General features: G+C 40.2%; 1 protein-coding gene across 2 annotated transcripts in view; it reads left to right on the top strand.

The window, feature by feature from the left end:
• The window catches only part of si:ch211-225b11.1 (uncharacterized protein LOC561694 homolog), a 58,635-nt gene that overhangs the window by 5,271 nt on the left and 35,567 nt on the right, over window positions 1-17,797 (top strand). For both annotated transcript variants that reach the window (XR_009807545.1, XM_061906569.1), the window contains exons 2-5: window positions 4,254-4,388; window positions 10,963-11,173; window positions 13,308-13,440; window positions 13,643-13,777. Coding sequence is in view for 1 of the 2 variants with exons in the window: in XM_061906569.1 (XP_061762553.1) it covers window positions 4,254-4,388; window positions 10,963-11,173; window positions 13,308-13,440; window positions 13,643-13,777 (614 nt within the window). In the remaining variant the exon portion in view is untranslated. The remainder of the gene's footprint in view (window positions 1-4,253; window positions 4,389-10,962; window positions 11,174-13,307; window positions 13,441-13,642; window positions 13,778-17,797) is intronic.

The raw sequence follows: 17,797 nt of genomic DNA, 5'->3' as shown, positions 1-17,797 counted from the left end.
CTTTATTCCAAAAATATAAATATTTACAACCTTCGCTCAATACTTTGTTGCTTCAGCTTTGGCAGTAATTGCAGCCTTTTTGAATACAATGCTACAAGCTTGGCACACCTATCTTTGGACAGTTTCGCCAATTCCTCTTTACAGCATCTCTCAAGATCCATCATTTTAGAAGGGAAGCGTTGGTTTTCATCCAAGATGTCTGTACATTGCTGCATTCATCCAAGTCTAGTCAGGGAGGTGACAAAAACCCAGATGGTCACTCTGACAAAGATTTAACTCTTTGGCATTAATGCCAGGTGTCATGTTTGGAGCAAATCAGGTACCGCTCATCACCAGGCCAAATCATGGGTAAATCAGCACAATATGATTATTATTAACTTAAGGAACACAAATTACAGACTAGCAAAATCATGTTTTTGTAAAAGTAGAACTGTCCCCTTTTATATTACCAAATGTAATGGAAGCCAGCTGTTGTGGCTGGGCCATGTGCATGATGGTAAACCGCACTCCCTGACAACCTTAAAAGGGAACTGCACTTTTTTGGGTAATTGTTCTTATAATTCACAATCTCTATGTGAGACAAAAACAAAGTACGTGTTTCTTTTTTTAATACATTCTAAATTGTTATATTCTGCTTGTACTACATGGCCAACAATGCAGCTAATTGGGATAATTCTCCTGCTCATAAGGTCTTCTAAAAAACATTAAAAAACACGCCAAACATACTCAGTTTACTTGTCGTGACCTGCATATTAACAAAGTATTAGTAACATTATTATAAGAAGTAACACAGACAGACTTTCTAGTGGTGTCTCTATCACAGAGCGGTAACTATCTTATATTTTATTGATATACTAAATGTAGCGGTAAAGTCCTAAACTATTACTGCTACAGGTTTCCGGATATAAATGAAGCTAGTTCAGACGTGAGCAGCCGGCTGATAATTGATGTCCAGAATTATTTCCATGTTTAACAAAAATATTTATTAACATACACTCACGTAAATAAAACTCACTTTGTAACAAAACAGAAAATAAACTGGAGCACACAAATAGCCTGGCACAATCAAAAACTGTTGCGCCTCCACTCAGCAACACCTGAGCAAGATCCCAGTCACTCCCCAAGTAGATTGGCATTTGGCCTTGAGCCAACCCCTTAATGATGTCATGAACTTGACAGGGAGAAAGAGTATATGGCTCTAACACTGCTGGATCGCCTCAGAGTTGGTAAAAGTTCATGCTAGATCATAAACCATGCATCTCACTTTTACAGTTTAGTTGAAAGTTTTGGTCACAAACCGAGAAGTTGTTCAACTTTGAAATTCCATTTACCCCCACAGACATCATAAAGATCGACACAAAAAGATGCTCATTTGCGTCACTTTTTAATTTTTATTTTTTTACGTCAGTGGGGATTATGCTGAATTCCTCAGCTAAATTGAAAACACAAGTCTCGAGAGCAGCCATTAAACAGTCAGTCAATTGTCTTATGTTTGTAGTTTATATTTCTTGTTCAGCACTAGTGCTACATGATGCCTAGTGTTTGGATCTGCTTATCACTCAGCGTCTAAAATGATTAGTTCATCCTCAGTGTATCCACGTTAAAAACTATAAGGTTATGGATCATAATTTGCCCCAAAGTAGTTGTTGGCTCTTAATGAAGTATGCCATGATTAGTAGATTGTGTTGTTGAAGGAAATTGCAAAAATTGTAATGCGTTCTGTTAAATCCATGCCTTACCGTATGCTTAAAAGGATCAAAATACTGTAAATATTACATGTTGATATGTTTGTGTATTTTAGTCCATTACATATATACTTACAGCATGTACATAAAATGTTGGATGTTCATGGAATTTTTTTTGGAAGGCTTTATAGGCAATATAGGTCAGATTCCTGTTTGCTGTCTCCTACGACCCTTATATGACAAATTAGAATACACAAAGAAAATGAAAAGGCATACAGTATGTGTTCTTTTCTCACATCGGGATTGTGAGTTATTGGCAATTTTACAAAAAAGTGCTGTTCCCCTTTAAGAGCAATGCTGATAACAGGTTGATAGCTGTGTTTAGCTCCATCTTTCTGAATCTAAGCGCGCTCGTGCAGCAGTGGAAGCACTTTTTGTTGCAGGAACAAAATCTAACACGACGGCGGCTACCAGCCATTGTCCACAAATACATTTCTTCACCTATGTGAAAAGAATAATCACCTGACTGACATGGCAAATGCAGAGTTACATAAATGTTGTCCGCAGCAGCCACACAGACAGTGTCTCACATCAGTTTCTTTCAATTGAAATCACCATTAGTATCGTTAATATAATTCATTGTCACTGTTATGCTGTCAGCACATTTCGGATCAGATAAATGGAAAACTTGGGTCCACAGCGTTTCCTTATTAATGTCTAAATTCTGGACATTACTGGAGATTTGGCTAGCAAAGGCCAAAGATCATACATTAAGTAAGGGTTATCTACCGTAGAGAGATACAGTATGCTTTGCACGCGATGTACTATGCATAGTATCTTTGGTGTCTCGTATGGTATTGAAGGCTATAATGTCATGGGCAGGGCCAGTTTCAGGCGAGAAAGGCAACTGCCTTGGTCGAATCTGCTGGAGGGGGCGCCAAATTGCAGAATCTACAAATAAAATATATAAATACCATAAAAAAAATGTAAATACAAATTAATGTATAATTAAACACACACTGCACACGTATGATGGAAGTTTACTTTTAAATCAACCTAAACCCCTAAAGGATTGTTACGTGGGTAAAGTGTGGCCAATTGCTGAAGGAGATGTTTATTAGAGAAATCATATTACATACAGTAAGCACACGCTAATTTCTCTGTGGTAGTTGTGTACTCACAGCAGTTAAACTATGAAAAAAAAAACAATTCTTAATGTATTTATATTATTTATTCCTATAATTTTGGGTCAGATCTTCATGCCTAATATTTTCTCAGAGTTTATACAGCAACGGAAATTAAAAGCTAAAACGATTGTCGGTTTAGTGTTTACACTCAGTTTATGGTTGAGTGAGCAAAGCAAGGAAGATTTGCAAATGTCATCTGTCATGCCTAAAAAACTACTCCGTTTTTTAGCAATATTTAAAAAACAAAAAGTCACAAAAAAGGTTAAAATGTATTCATACATTCCAAATAAAAAATGAGCTGAGCAAATTTGAATGTTATCAACATTTTTACATCCGAATTCTGTTTGATGTTTGCAAGCCATCATTGCCTTCTTTCTGTTTGGACTAACACTCTGTCTGCGCTCTTCTGTTTTTCAAAATTTAGTGCTGATGCAGTATTAACACTGTAGATGTTTTTATCTGTTTACTGAATTCTGACAGCCGCGAAAAATAAACGCAAACATTAACTATTTAGCTTTGGCAGAGAGGCTGACTGTCCCTTTCCCAGACAATATATTTTTATGCTTTCCTCGGCTATTAGAATCAAAATCAAAAGTACTTTATTAATCCTGCCGATGTTCTGGTTGTTCTTACTCACTTAACACTTGAGATGACGCACACTGCCGCTTTTGCAAGAAAACACTTGTATGGAAAATCTAAAAAAATGGCTTTCATAATGTTTCGAATATTTTTTTTCAATTAGTTTAAAATAGAGAGTCAACTAGTCTAGATAGTCTACCCATTTTCAGAATCATAAACGTTTTTATTGCCTGGCGCAATCGTGCAACATAAAAGATAACAATAGAATAACATTTAATAATTTTGTTTTCCAATGTGAAAGAGCAGTGAATTAATTCCCCTTGAACCGGAAAGAGTTGAAGGGGATTAATGACCTCCAAAATATGCCTGATTAGTACTCCAACCGGAAAGGCGGGTTTAAGGGGGTTTTGGGGGGTGCCCAGCTCGGCCGGTTGTATGACTATCGTTTGATACTTATCAGTGGGTGGCTGATCATTCGGCACATCCGTAAAAACACATTTGAATGTAATTTTATTATTTTTTTTAATTACACACTACAGTGCAATTTGATTTTAAGAGTAGTAATCAGAACAATAAAAACACAGAGACCACTTATAAGGGCGAGGAGGTCATAACATTGATTAGTGCAAAAATAAACACCCGTCTTATACTTTGCGTCCTTTCCTTTCTGAGCAATAGAAACATATATTTGGCTTAACACCAGATTGTAAACAGATTCAGTTTAGACTTTAGGCACTGTTTTGTGACATTGTGTTTCTCAAGTATTCTCCACTAATTGTTCTCTCCTTAACTTCTGCTCCAGGGGCATTTTTGATCCCCTATCTCATCATGTTGATTTTGTGTGGCATCCCCCTGCTTCTCATGGAGTTTGCCATTGGACAGTTTACTCATCTAGGTCCAGTGCACGCTCTAGCCAAAGTCTGTCCACTATTAAAAGGTGAGTTACACATCAGATCATTAAACATGCCTGAGCATTTGATGAATTTTACATGATCTTTCCAGTTGTATATGTTTATGCAGGTTCTCATACATCAAGGGAATTGCAATCTCAGGGCATTCAATCGATCGCAAATGGACTGTTTGGTTTGTCTTAGAAGACGTTTCATCTGAGTAGGCATCATCAGTTCATGCTCAGACTTAACCTGGTCAGATCTAGTCTTAGATTGGCCAACTGTAGTCCAGTGGCTGGTGCTAAAAGCCCAAATATTTATATTACAAAACCAGGAGGGTGTACCTGGCCAAGGATGATTTCGCCCTGTAGTGAAAGTATGTAATATTAAGGAAAAGTTGCAGCAAAAGGCAAATCTTTTCTGGGTTTAGTGTGAATCTATCCAGTAAGGTGTGATCACCTAGTTACTAGGTGATGCAACATCTACTAGTTCCTAGTAGATGTTGCCTCACCGTCTACTGCATCCTTGGTTAAAATACGGGTGAACAGGGAGGAGAAGTCGAATTTATAGTTACATTTTTGTCCAGTTTATGAGCATTAACTGATGAAGCTTACTGAGGTATTGGCACCAGCCGCTAGACTAGATCTGACTGACAAGTTCCTCAGTTTTTTTTCCACAGCCGTGCCCAAACTTTCTTTGACTTAAGGACACAAAGACAACTCAATCCTCTTTCCTTGTGATTTATTCATGTTTGCTTTGAAGCAATAAAATAAAGTGGGTTATTGGTGTAAATGAATGGATGAACAGAATGAATCGTCGAATAGTCTGTGTATATGAATGGATGAACAGAATGAATAGTCGATTAGTCGGTGTAAATTAATGGATAGGTTAATAACCTTAACCAAACAGAAAAAAAACTGTTTCATAAATATACATCATAATACATGCTTTGCTTTCCTTTAAATCAATCCAACCAAAATTTATTAATTTGATAGGGCCTAGGTTTAAGAATAAACTTAAAAATTCCCAATAATATGAATGAAATTAAAAACAATCCATCCTAATTATAAGAATAAACTTAAACATCACTGATAACTTTTTAAATTCACTTTCAGTCAACTTAAACCATTTTGTAAACATCAGTGAAATTAGCTTCTTGAAACATTCTCCCCAGTGAAATGATCTTCTTTAAACATTCTCCTCAGTACAAACAAGCCCTTCTTTCCCTTGGTTTCCTCACCAGTTGTGTCTTCTGAGTCCACACAGGAGATGTCTTCCTTCCTCTTAGCACCATGTCAAAAAGGGGTAACTGACTGAAGCTCAAACTATTTTGAGCATGTGCTCTGAGCAAGTGAACAGGTGAGTCCAATCAAACCAATCTGTTGGAAGCAGGTGGAGATGTTCAGCCCTCAGCTCTCACTGTTGCCCCTTCAGGCCTTGAGTGTGCTCTACAAATCAGTGGTGTTTGTGCTGCTCTGTACTTTGACTTGACTAGTCTATTAAAAGTCTATTAGCACGAACTGATGAAGTCTACTCAGATGAGAGGCGAAACGTCTTCTAAGACAAACCAAACAGTCCAGTTGCGATCGATTGAATGAGGTTCCAGTTGTATAGTTTTTCGCTCATTGTTGTTTACGGCATTTTTGTTGTTTTTCAATGTAAAAATCCATCCATCTGTTTTCTTATCCTGTAATCCGAATCCATCGCTGTCATCTTCCAACAAGGTTTATCATTAATTATCAGATTATGATGTTGTATGTTAACTCAGTAGTTTATTTACAACTTATTCAATCCAACCCTTTGTGAAGGTGATGTTCTTTTCTGTTTGAATTTGGTCTATCTGCAAAATCAGGTCATGAACTCTGAGTCACACAGTAACTGTGCGTTAGATCTGATTTTTTATAAACTGTCAAGTGTCAACCAGGCTGTGCTCTTTCTGCTAAAATAGGACATTTCTCTAGCAGCCAAAGTTCACGTACATAGACCTTCTAAATTTTCTGATACTTGATGGTCTATCTCCTAGGGGTGTAACGGTATGTGTATTTGTTTTGAAAAGTTTCACTACGGGGGTTTCGATTCGGTTCGGAGGTGTACCGAATGACACGGACATATTAAGTAATGCACCGCAGGATGTGTAAACAATGCACACTGAGGCACCATGAATTGATTTACGTGGACCCTGACTTAAACAAGTTGAAAAACTTATTCGGGTGTTACCATTTAGTGGTCAATTGTACGGAATATGTACTGTACTGTGCAATCTGCTAATAAAAGTTTCAATCAATCAAAAAAACAAAAACACACGTCATGCTAGCAACGACTGGGCTATGATAGACGGACCACACATCCTCTTTTCACAGGATATGTCCTCTTTGCGGAGCTGTCCAGGTGGAGTTTCTTAAATGCCTCAAATGTCCGGCATTTTAAGTTAGGGTTGCGTGTATTTTATATGTACGTTCAGGGTTAAGAAGGGGTTAAAAACTAAAATAAAAGTGCTGCACGCAGCAACATTCGGGAGGGAGGGTCTGAGACAGAGAGAGCGAGGGAGTTATGATAAATGCGCATGCGTCGCCAGGCTCTGCTTTTTACCCATAGATTTATCACATTTTATTTTTTATTAATTATAGCAGGGGTGTCAAAAGTGTGCCCCGGAGGCCATTTGCAGCCCACAGCTAATATTTAAAGGCCCACGGCACATTCTAAAAATACTATTAAAATAAACAAAAACATAAACAAAAGTGAAATAAAAAAGCTTAAAGGTTAAATGTAATTTAGAATTGATTGATTTATACTTTTATTAGTAGATTGCACAGTTCAGTACATATTCTGTACAATTGACCACTAAATAGTAACACCCGAATACGTTTTTCAACTTGTTTAAGTCGGGGTCCACGTTAATCAATTCATTGTAAAAGTTGCAATGTTGACTAATAAAACAAAGCTGTTTTTTTTCTTTCAAACTTTCATTGCTCAAAACATAATATTGAATCAAAATCAATGTTATAATGAATTATTGACCTATCCAAGTTTCCGATTACTTCACATCAAATATTCCACTAAGAAAAATATTTTTGGTGGAAGGGTGTACTCCGCCTTTCGCCCGATGATGTGAATGTGTCTTCAAATCAGGGGTCGGCAAACCAAAATGTTGAAAGAACCACATTGGCCAAAAAGTCCAAATAAAATCTGTCTGGAGCCGCAAAAAGTTAAAAGCCTTATATAAGTGTTATAATGAAGGCAACACATGATGTGTCTATATTAGCCTACTATCAAAATGACTATGTGTCGCAGGCTGATGCAAATCTTGAAATTTGAAAATGTAAATATTTATTCTACACATTTTTACAACATTGGAAAACATTATTAAAACAGAGGCTTCTCAGAGGGTGAGACACAGTAACTCCTGGAAATGACTGGCTTAGAATGGCCAAAGATATAGATGTGTCCGTCCAAGTTATAGGAAACAGCAGGTTGTCTTCTTTGCCAGTTGGGTAATGTGAGTTGTGGTCTATAACAACATGGCACACAAACAGAAGCCAATATTACATACAGATAATATGTCATGAGACATGCAAATATAAATTAAATACACAGAGGACACAAGTGAAAGAAATTAAATGAGCTCAAATATACCTACAAATGTGGCGTAATAATGCAATATGCACATACAGCTAGCCTAAATAGCATGTTAGCATTGATTAGCTTGCAGTCATGCATTGACCAAATATGCCTGATTCACACTCCCAACAAATGGTAAATGGGTTGTACTTGTATAACGCTTTTCTACCCCTTTTTAAGGAGCCCAAATCGCTTTGACAGTATTTCCACATTCGCCCATTCACACACACATTCACACACTGACGGCGATAATAAGTCGATAACATCAACAAAGCTCCCCTTTGTGCATTCACGCACAACATAAAAAGTTTGGTGGACAACATGAGACAAATAAGGAAAGGCATCCTACTCAGTGGCCTAGTGGTTGGAGCAGGGGTCTCAAACATGCGGCCCATGGGCCAATTGCGTGCCCGCGAGACATTATTATGCGGCCCGCGCTTTGATATGATAATTTAATGTTGGTGCGGCCCGCGAGTTTAAAGGCCTACTGAAATGAGATTTTCTTATTTAAACGGGGATAGCAGGTCCATTCTGTGTCATACTTGATCATTTCGCGATATTACCATATTTTTGCTGAAAGGATTTAGTAGAGAACATCGACGATAAAGTTCAAACACTTTTAATCCAAAAAATGTACTTTTTTCCTAATCTTTTTCCATTTTCATACATTTTTCAAAACGCTCCAGGGAGCCACTAGGGTGATGCTAAAGATGCTGCTCTATAGCTGCGGGTTGCTGACCCTCGGTCTAAAGGATTATCTGATTACCTGTGCCCTGGTATGAAGAGTTCAGGATGTAGTTTGCCTTTTGTCCATAGCTCCTCTTGACCCTGACCAGGATAAACAGAAAATGGATGGATTGATACATCTGGTGTATAGTCTTCTATGCTTAACACCTCGAAAGTTGAAGCATATTTTTGCCGAAAATGTTTAAAATGTTTTGACCTCAGGGACATTCTACTTTGGAGGTTTCACTGTACTTAAAAATTGTGTAAAACACTTTTTTTTTTTTTACATATGCAGTATATGTTTTATTTAATGACAGCTGTACATAATTGGTCTGTGTTGTTAAACATAATTAGATTTTCTTGTATCCATGTACTTGTACTATATGTTGATGGATGAGAACTTGCTTGGCTTAAGGGAGTATCAATGATGTTGTTCGCCTTTATACATTACACAAAACAATACCGTGTTATGGATTTTGTTGTTACAGATGAAGTGATGGATACAAATTAATAGATGTACTACATGCAGGCTCTTGCCGCTATGACTAGAATTGAAAGGGCATGTATTAACTTGTTTCAGTAGTTATGAGTTAACTCTGGAAATCAAACAAGCTTTCAGCCATCAACAATCCAACATACTCTTTTTGCCTATAATGCTGTAATTTTTTTGTTCTAACTGATTTTTCTCCATAGTTTTCTTATCTCTTTAAAGACAGAGGTTATCTACCCGATCAAAACATATGGCCCATCACTTGATTTTTCGCTCAAATTCATCCTGGTTAATGCTCTGTGATTAACAAGGGCCAGAAAACAGGTAGTTTTTTTTCATGTACTTTCTTTTAATGAATTCCACATAAAAGTCTTTGCAGTTTACAATCTGTTATGATCACTGATGGAGTAATTTTCTATCCGAGTATAGGAATTCTAAAATCTATAACCCTATAATACGGCAGTGACATGCGACGAGGTTCAATGCAGGTGGGGCACATTGAAAATGTTTATAAAAATAAATAAAAACCATACGCTGTCATCAATGTCTGGTCCTAGAAAAAAAAGGTGATTCATTTTTATAAAATGTTGTTTAATACTTCTTAGTCACATTTATTTACTTATGTAACATGATAAAACATTTGTGGTCTTATTTTCGCAATCAAAAGCTTGAAAAGATGGTGTGCAGCGCCTCTCAGTATGATTTTTCTGTATATTGATTAAGGTTAGCAAGAATAATATTGTTACACTTGAATAAGATTCATTACACAGGGTGTACATTCAACAGAGGAGAAAGTCATTGCATAAAAATGTTTCTGTATTTGTTATTTTGGCGATATGTGGGAAAACAGAAATAGCCAGCAACTGGCTCATGCACCAAAGCAGACAGGAATACTAGTTTATGAAACATGACAAAATGAAACTGCCTCGTTTGGTTTCTATAATGCATTTATTTAGTGGTTTGCACAAAAACTGTATGGTAGTGTACGCATTGAGCAAACTAGAAAGTGTATTGTGTCAGCCTCATATCAGCTTCCTGCAATCTGTCTGATCAGGAAATATGCAAATTCAGAGATTTTTACTTTCAAATTTTTAACTATTGTATTTAATAGGAAAACACATTTATAACAGTTTAATCAACAAATATTAATATTCATGCATTATTAATTTTTTACATTTGCATTAGAACAAGTCAAGCTCTTAATTAACTACTGGTTGCAATTATAACGATCAGTCCGCTGCCACTTGAGCGTGGTGACACACATTGGTGTAATACACTTACGAAACATGTAAAGAAGTGACTCAGCAATATCAGACTGCTTTTAAATCTACTTTTCCTATGACAGTGATTCAATTCGGTGCTATGGTGGACAAGTCCAATATCTACAGTGTTATACAGTAGTATACTGCTTTTGTTGCAGACACCAGAGGTGGCAGGGGTAAAAACATTGGGCATTTTTTTTCAAAGCATTTTACTTGTTTAATGTATTGCGTTAATCATGGGTTCTCCAAATACAGGTACATTATTCCTGTGTGCAGACAAATACCTTTGAAAGAGATAACACTTATCTGCTGACAAATTTGGCATTACTTCAGCCTGAAGAATCTTTGAACTATTTTTGCTTGTTTTTTGTAGTTTCTTATAGTGTTCTCCTCATTGGGCAATATGATACACAAGATTAGATGTTTCAGTAAGCTGTTATCTAAAACTTCCTCTAGTGCAATACATAAAATTATGTGCTGTGTTCACATTCTCTCACTATTTTAACAACCAACAATTTGCCGCAGGTGTTGGCCTGGCCACAGTTGTGATTTCCTACGTCTTTTGCACCTACTACAACGTGCTCATGAGTTGGGCCCTTTTTTATTTGGTCAACTCATTTGGAGCAACGCCTCCTTGGAAGACCTGCAACAACAGCTGGAATGTTTTAGAGACCTGTTCCAGTGGTTTTCGGGGCAACACCTCTCATCTACAGTCAGCCAGCCAACAGTTCTTTGAGTAAGATGACTTCCTTGCATTTTCAGTGTTTGTTCATTGTCCACTACTGCAGTGGTTCTCAACGTTTTTTCAGTGATGTACCCCCTGGGAACATGTTTTTAATTCAAGTACCCCCTAATAAGAGCAAAGCATTTTTGGTTGAAAAAAAGAGATAAAAAAGTAAAATACAGCACTATGTCATCAGTTTCTGATTTATTAAATCGTATAACAGTGCAAAATATTGCTCATTTGTAGTGGTCTTTCTTGAACTATTTGGAAAAAAAGATATAAAAATAACAAAAAACTTGTTGAAAAATAAACAATTGATTCAATTATAAATGAAGATTTCTACACATAGAAGTAATCATCAACTTAAAGTGCCCTCTTTGGGGATTGTAATAAAGATCCATCTGGATTCATCAACTTAATTCTAAACATTTATTCACAAAAAAGAAATCTTTAACATCAATATTTATGGAACATGTCCACAAAAAATCTAGTTGTCAACACTAAATATTTCATTGTTGATTTTCTTTTCATAGTTTATGAACTTACATTCATATTTTGTTAAAGTATTATTCAATAAATATATTTATAAAGGATTTTTTGAATTGTTGCTATTTTTAAAAAATCTCACGTACCCCTTGGTACGTGAGATCCAAGTACCCCCAAGGGTACGCGTACCCCCATTTGAGAACCACTGCACTACAGTATGTGCCTCATTATGCATTGCAGATACAGTATATAATTTCACATTAACTCAAGCCCTCCATCTAACGCCCTCTGATCAAACAATGCAATATTGTACCTTTAGTGTACAAAAGCTTGTCCTTTGGATTGTACACTCAGATTTTTTTTTGTACAGTTGATGTTTTGGGCCCTGAAAACAACTATTACGTTTTAAATTTATGGATTGCTGAAAGGGGAACTGAACTTTTTCACTATCCATATGTAATACAAGAAGGCGTTTTTCTTTTGTTATGCATTTTAACTCATAAATAAACGCTAGTAAAAGTCAGCTAACATTGGAGGTAGTGGGATTAGCGCTATTCCGCCTATAAAGCACTCTAAAAAACAACCAAAAACCTCCATCAACGTTTTATATACATGCTGTAAGTATATGTATATGTAGTAACTGGCACATTCCTAATAACGCGTACGGTAATGTTTACGTATTTTGGTCATTTTGAGCATACAGCAGCGTAATAATTGCACAGACACATCACAACGTTCGCAATTTTCTTCAACCACAGCCTTACTACTCATTGCAGACTTCATGAAAGCAAACAACTAATACTTTTGGACAAATGATCCAAACTCTTATATTTTTGAGCCTGAATATACAGAGAATGAGCTACAAGTTTTGGAAGTAATAAGCAGATCCAGCTTTAGTGAAGCACCAAGCATAATTGGTAAAGGGTGAACAACAAATACAAACTATGAACATAGTAAAGCCATCACTTACTGTACAATGTCTGTTCTCACTGGGATGCCGACTGATGGGATGTTCATATCTTCCCGTTTAGATGAAGAATTAATCATAATACTCTTGTAGGTAAAAAAACAAAAGTTTATTAAAAAAAGAGCGTCTTTTTTTTGTTTTTCACATCTCTGGATTTAAGTTTAATTTTAAAGTTGCCCAACTTCTTGGTTTATGGCAACAACCTTCTACTATACAAGTGTGACGTTTGATTTTTTTATCTCAAAATAATTTACACCAACTTTGAGGCGATGCAGCAACAGCAGTTCAGTATGTCAATACTGTTGCTGCATAAACTAGTTAGCACTTACAATAACTATGTTAGCACTAATAACAATGTATAAATAATATTTCGGTCACGATATGTAAATAGGGTATTGTTGGCATATTGTTTATTTTTATTTTTATTTTTGCACTTTATGGACCCAATATATTACTAGTATTAGCTGCATTGTTACCACCTCGTACTTGCCATATTTTACAAATTAGAATGCATAAAAAAAGAAAAACATACTGTATGTGTTCTTGTCTTACATAGGGATTGTGAATGTAAGGCAAAATTCACAAAAAAGTGCAGTTCCCCTTTAAGATGATATCTTGAATGACAAAAAAGTTCTAATGGGATATATTCTAATGGCATATGCTGATGAATAATTTATTATTTGTATTTTTTAGTCGCAGGCTTCTGGAGAAAACTGATGGCATTGAAGATGTCGGTGGTGTTCAGTGGGAACTCTTCGGCTATCTCTGTCTTGCCTGGGTCATTGTGTACTTATGCATTTTTAAAGGAGTCAAATCAGCTGGCAAGGTCAGAACAAGCAAAATATGTGGTGATTCTACAAGTGGTATTACTTGATAGTTCTGTTTACCATTTTATATATATTAATTCTACAAAGGACAAGGGCGTTAAAAGAATCTACACATATTTATCTCACAATATCTCATTTAGTGTAAACTTGTTCAAACCTAAATTGCCATCACCAAAACCATATCCCTGATGCATCCCGCAGGTGGTGTATTTCACGGCTGTCTTTCCATACATCATCCTGTTCGCCTTGCTCATTAACAATATGCAGCTCCCTGGTGCTAAGGAGGGTATTTTGTACTTTGTGACGCCTGTGTGGAGCAAACTTTTCGAAGTGAAGGTAAGACATTCTGTTAATAAATGAGACCCCAACTGGCCAACCGTGACAGAGAGATTAAGCAGTGAGTTTGGTTAAAAATTGGTACTGTATTGCTAAAACATTATAAAGTAGATCCGTGAATTTGTCTCTACTTGGTGTCTGTATGAGAGGTGATTACATGCAAATAGTTTTTCTAAAGAGGAAAAGTGTTGCGATCTGCTGCTCAGATCTTCACGTGTTTGTTTTTTCATTCTCTGTCTCGCCCCGCACACCTGCTAATAATTATCACCCTCCTATTTAAGCTCACCTTTTCTGTTCACTCATTCTCGGATCCTAATTTGCCCACGCGCATCAGTGACGACTCTCATCATTCGTATGTATTTTCTCGCTAGCTCTCACGCCAAGCCACTTTATTGTCTAGCTTTCATGCTAAATGTTTTGTTTACTCTTTCTCTTTACACCAGTATTTTTGTTCATAGACTTTTGTTATTAAATAAATACCTTATATCTTACTTTTGCTGTGTTCTGCTTCGACGCATCCACGGGAAAACCACACCGGCATTGCCATGCCGAAGAAGAGTCCTCACAGTAGGATCCGAGCATTAAAGAGTTTTTCCGCGTCTGGCAACCACGAGGAGACCTTCGACGAAGGCACATGGAGGGTATTCCGAGCGATGGAGGCTGAGACTCTCCGATGCAATCCAGACGAAAGCATGATGTGGGACCTGGAGGGAAGACTGGTTCCGATCGATGCTTCCGGGAGCGGTGAGTTTCCCTCCCGCAGCGCTCGCGCTCGTCCGCGTCGGCGGAAGCCGCGAAGTATGGCTTCGTCGGGCGACAGAGCCTTTCCCACTCCATGTCTCCCTCCTCACGAACACAGCAGCCTACAGTCGGCACACAGGACCCCTACACCATTGTTTGGGGACCCAATAACACACTTTGCTAACAGTTTTACCGACTGGGCAAATTCCCAACTTGTGTCCCGCGCAGATGACGTCATTTCGTCGACGCCCCCCGGTGGCGCGGGCCCGTCCTCCGATGATGACGTCATCAACAAGGAATTTTTAGGGGAAGATTCGTTTTCTCAGCCATTTTCAAATGACAATAACATTAATAATAAGATACAAAAGTATCAGGATATTTTTTCTTATTATTCTAGTCAACCTCAGTCACCTAGTTTTTCTTCTAACCCACCGTTTAAACCTCATTCTCTGCCCAAGTCCAAAGTTTTTTCTCCCTTTTCAAAGGGACACTCTGGACAATATAGAGGGGAGGGGTCTGCCTGCCTCCAAACCTCCCACCACCCTCCCTTATGGTCAGTCCCTGACCACAGGGAACGGGTCTGGGATTCCCGTCTGGAGGGGGGGGCTACGGCCTATAGCTGTGTTGCGGAGGTAGGGCAGACGCTACCTCTTCTTAAAACTACTAAGCCTCCTAGCCCTCCACCTGTTTTTCCCCTGGCCAAGTCTCAACGGCCTTGTAGACCTCCTCCACCTGTTTTTCCCCCGGCCAAGTCTCAACGGCCTTGTAGACCTCCTCCACCTGTTTTTTCCCCGGCCAAGTCTCAACGGCCTTGTAGACCTCCTCCACCTGTGTTCCGTCCGAACCCTAGTCCTTACCCAAGTTCTTGTCCGAGCCCCAGTGTTACTGTAAGTCCTAGTCTTTGTCCTAGTCCTTGCCCGAGCACCAGTTTGATTGTTAGTCCCAGTCCTTGCCCAAGCCCTAGTTTGACCGTTCGTCCTAGTTCTTGCCCAAGCCCTGGTATGACTGTAAGTCCTGGTCGTTGCCCAAGCCCTTCTCAAAGCACTAGTGTGATTGTAAGTCCTGGTCCTCTCTCAAGTCCTTGCCCGAGTCCTAGTGTTTGTCTTATCACTCATCATAGTCCTAGTCCTGCTCACAGCCAGTCCCCTAGTTCTCCTCGGCAGACCCCTGTGCCTGCTCCTCGGCTGAAGCCGACACCTGCTCCTCGGCTGAAGCCGACACCTGCTCCTCGGCTGAAGCCGACACCTGCTCCTCGGCTGAAGCCGACACCTGCTCCCAGTCTGGTTCTCACACCAGCACATGACACTAACCTGGTTTTCACGCCAGAATTCGACTCTCGCCTGGTTCACACACCAGCAGCTTTTTCGGGCCTGGTTCTCACACCAGTTTTGAACTCTAGTCTGGTTCTCACACCAGTTTTGAACTCTAGCCTGGTTCTCAAACCAGCACTAGACTCCCACCTGGTTCTCACACCAGCCTCCGACCCAGAACTGGTTCTCATACCAGTTACAGACTTTAGCCTGGATCTCACTCCAGCAACAGCTCCAAAGCTGGAGCCCACTCCAGTACCAGCTCCAGAGCTGGAGCCTACTCCAGCACCAGTGTCGACGACGGGGCTGGAGCCCACACCAACGTCGACAACAGGGCTGGAGCCTACAACTGTGTCGACAGGGCTGGAGCCTACTCCAGTACCAGCTCCACGCCGCCAAGCGCCGGTACCAGCTCCACGCCGCCAAGCGCCGGTACCAGCTCCACGCCGCCAAGCACTGCCGACGACTAATACGCCTGCCTCTACGACGTCGCCGTTTGCTTCTACGCTGATGACTCCTGCGGCTCCCAGGCCGCCTCCGACGACTCCTGCGGCTCCCAGGCCGCCTCCGACGACTCCTGCGGCTCCCAGGCCGCCTCCGACGACTCCTGCGGCTCCCAGGCCGCCTCCGACGACTCCTGCGGCTCCCAGGCCGCCTCCGACGACTCCTGCGGCTCCCAGGCCGCCTCCGACGACTCCTGCGGCTCCCAGGCCGCCTCCGACGACTCCTGCGGCTCCCAGGCCGCCTCCGACGACTCCTGCGGCTCCCAGGCCGCCTCCGACGACTCCTGCGGCTCCCAGGCCGCCTCCGACGACTCCTGCGGCTCCCAGGCCGCCTCCGACGACTCCTGCGGCTCCCAGGCCGCCTCCGACGACTCCTGCGGCTGCAGCACCCGCATCATCCTCGCCAGCTGCACTCGGGCCTGCTTTGGCTGCAGTCCCCGCACCCTCGTCTGCTGCTTCCAAGCCTGCTGGGATTTCGGTGCTGAGGCGTCGTCCACCACGTCGATCACGGGCGTGGCCTCTGCGAGGTCATCCTCCTCGCCAGACACTCCCTCCTCCATGTCGGCCACGGATGTGGCCGTGCCCGGGTCGTCCGCCTCGCCGGGCACCTCATCCTGCGATGCGGCCACTAATGTGGCCTTTTCGAGGTCGCCCGCCAAAACTTTTTCGGCAGCAGCGTTCCACCCGCCGCCGCCACATGATGTGTCCTCGGTGGATTCGGGGACATGCGATCTGGCGACCCTCCACCGTGGCCTCCCTCCGCCCTCCCTTCGTTTGTGAACTTTTCTGGTTTTGGGGAGGGGGTTCAAGTTTTTGTTTGTTTTTTAAGACATCTGGTATCTGTCTTTTGTTGGGGGGGAATACTGTTGCGATCTGCTGCTCAGATCTTCACGTGTTTGTTTTTTCATTCTCTGTCTCGCCCCGCACACCTGCTAATAATTATCACCCTCCTATTTAAGCTCACCTTTTCTGTTCACTCATTCTCGGATCCTAATTTGCCCACGCGCATCAGTGACGACTCTCATCATTCGTATGTATTTTCTCGCTAGCTCTCACGCCAAGCCACTTTATTGTCTAGCTTTCATGCTAAATGTTTTGTTTACTCTTTCTCTTTACACCAGTATTTTTGTTCATAGACTTTTGTTATTAAATAAATACCTTATATCTTACTTTTGCTGTGTTCTGCTTCGACGCATCCACGGGAAAACCACACCGGCATTGCCATGCCGAAGAAGAGTCCTCACAAAAAGAAAAGTTCTAAACTAGGTGTGCATGCCTGTACTTATATACAGACATGCATGTTCAGTGACTCTCTAGCACAGTGCTTCTCAAATATTTTCTGTTACGCCCCCCCTTGGAAGAAGAAAATATTGTGCCCTCCCCCCACTCTCCACCGTGACTATAAATATTATAATTTGTCTTTTAAATAATTAAAACTATACCTCTGCACAACATTGTGAGATTAT

Source organism: Nerophis ophidion, linkage group LG07 (assembly GCF_033978795.1).
Source record: "Nerophis ophidion isolate RoL-2023_Sa linkage group LG07, RoL_Noph_v1.0, whole genome shotgun sequence".
Lineage (NCBI taxonomy): Eukaryota > Metazoa > Chordata > Actinopteri > Syngnathiformes > Syngnathidae > Nerophis > Nerophis ophidion.
Note: the sequence above shows the minus strand (reverse complement) of the source record. Positions and strands in the feature narration are given on the sequence as shown.